Genomic DNA, 2225 nt, shown 5'->3' with positions numbered 1-2225 from the left:
AATAAACGAACATAAGCGAACTTTCCGCCAAACGGTTTACGAACAGTTCGGTGAACATTCGGTTCATTTAAAGCCCTAATAATTTGTATAGCCAAGTCGGGTGTTTTCAATGTAGGACGAGAGCCTTCTTTAACTGGTTTGGTTAGATCCCTGGGCTGAATCAGTTAAGTGGCCTCTTGGCCTCTAGGCTATAGCCAAATCATAAATTAACATCAAGTTTTTATATTAACACCAGCAACGAATTTCTTGATTATTACAATACATATAGATATTGTATTTGTAGTAAACTGAATAAAATACACCATATCTCTAAATTCAAAAAGAAAAAAGTCGAACTTTCCCGTTAGAGATAATCATATAAATATCATAAATTAATATTATGTATCTCAATTTAATAAGTACATTGACATAAAAAAAGAATTTTAAACAAAAATGAATTACATAATATCACATTCTATCTGAGGTAACCACCAATCACTAGATCTAGTAAAAGAAAGCTAAAGCTATGGCCAAGAAAGTGAAGGGTACCACAGTGGTGAAAGATGGAGCAGAACTGGGTGATGGTGGTGGTAGAATGGTGGTATCTGTGGGAGAAGGGGCGTTACTGCCTGAGGGAGATTGGCCGAATGTGGGTGGTGATACTGGGCTGGCATCCTCGGAAGAAGGGGCAGGGGAGGAGGTTGGTGGTGGGGTTGTTGTGGAGGGAGCAGGGGTAGGGGTTGGTGTAGCGGTTGGTGGAGAAACGGGTGTGGGGATGACGGGTGCCGGTGTTGATGATGGAGCAGGGGTGGCAGACGCGGCGGAGACGTTGATGGTTAACTTCTGACCAATTTGGCAATGAGTGCCAACGGTGCAGATGTAATAGTGAGTGCCAGGTGCGTTCAAGGTGACTCTAGCGGGACCGGTGGTGGCAATGGAGATGGGGTTGGCGGTGGTGCATGGGGCGTACGCCGCCTGAGCCACTTCAGCAACGTTATGGAATCCGGTGGTGAAGTTAAAAAGAAGAACATCGCCGACTCTGAATGTCTGAGTTGATGCCCAGGTGGTGTAAGCAGAAGGTCCGTTGGGAGGAATATTCCAGCCCAAGGCGTCGCCAACCACATGGGTAGTCTGAGCCGCCGTGCTGTGAAACTGCACCGATGCAAGCATGAGAGCCATAATCACCACCGAATTGAACATAAAACCTGCCATTTTTTTATCCTTGAAATTCTTGTAAAGATATATCTGAGATGAGTATTTGAAATCTTGAATGATTTTGAAAGTTATTGGTGTTTTGAAAATGGCTGTGTTAGGATATGTATTTATAGGGAATGGTTGTAGGGACGCGTAGTATGTCACACTATGAAAAGGAAAGTCGTAGTTTTGGATTCACACGGTATTTAAAAAATATAAAAGGATTGAGATGATATTTGATATGAATAAGTCAATAAGATACTTATTGATATTGGATATGAATATGTACATATCGATCACGAAACACGTTTTAATCTCTAAACATTTTTTATGTAGAAAAAAAATTTTAAATATAAAATTTCAATTTCTCAAAATAGTTTTTGTTGATATTAGATGTTTAAGTTGTCTATATATTGTGTTTATTAATTTAAATATATAAATCATGGGTTGGAATTTATTAATTTTAGTTGGTTTCTGTTTGGAGTTGTTTAGTTGCTGACCTAACTTTTCCACCATATGATGAAGTGTAATCGGTCCCGAGATACTATTATTATTATTATATATTTGTTGAAATCTTTTTTTTTTCTAAATAAGTCTGTTTTATTTATAGAGTTTATTAGCTTAAAAAAAAAAAGGTGTGAATGTGTGGTGGTTTGTTTTGTTGAAAAAATATTTATCGTTAGCATAATCTATTTATTAGTCTGCATGACAGCATGACGGATTGATGGAGAAAAAAGAAGGATTCCAATGGAAGTTTCTACTTTCCAGCAATCAAAATGAGCTACTCAACGACATATTAAGTTACGTATTGCAAATTTTTTTATCAATTTATCTATAAACCCATCGTCTTCTGTAGTAATTCTTTGGAAGAGGTCAAACCATCAAATATACCTTTTTATTTTTTAGTATTTTTTATTAATTATTATTTTTTCGAAACGGCAAAATTTACTTATAAATAGGGATGTCAACGGGGGCAAACGGGGAGAGGATTGCATCCCCCGCCCCCACTCCCGAAATTTTCCTGTTCCCCCGCCCCCGCCCCCGAAGTTTCT

General features: G+C 38.2%; 1 protein-coding gene across 1 annotated transcript; it reads right to left on the bottom strand.

The window, feature by feature from the left end:
- Positions 1 to 350: 350 nt before the first annotated feature.
- On the bottom strand, positions 351 to 1261 carry LOC145046167 (blue copper protein-like). The gene has a single exon (XM_078994469.1). It carries the CDS (start codon positions 1189 to 1191, stop codon positions 484 to 486), a length of 708 nt encoding a protein of 235 aa, XP_078850595.1. The 5' UTR covers positions 1192 to 1261; the 3' UTR covers positions 351 to 483.
- Positions 1262 to 2225: the final 964 nt, after the last annotated feature.

The sequence above is a fragment of the Lactuca saligna genome, chromosome 5 (assembly GCF_052625555.1).
Source record: "Lactuca saligna cultivar CGN05327 chromosome 5, ASM5262555v1, whole genome shotgun sequence".
In the NCBI taxonomy this organism is placed as follows: domain Eukaryota; kingdom Viridiplantae; phylum Streptophyta; class Magnoliopsida; order Asterales; family Asteraceae; genus Lactuca; species Lactuca saligna.
The sequence above is the reverse complement of the archived record's forward strand: the minus strand, read 5'-3'. Positions and strand labels throughout refer to the sequence as shown.

Coding starts and splice junctions, on each gene's coding strand:
- LOC145046167 (XM_078994469.1), bottom strand. CDS start 1,191: ATGGCAGGTTTTATGTTCAATTCGGTGGTGATTATGGCTCTCATGCTT.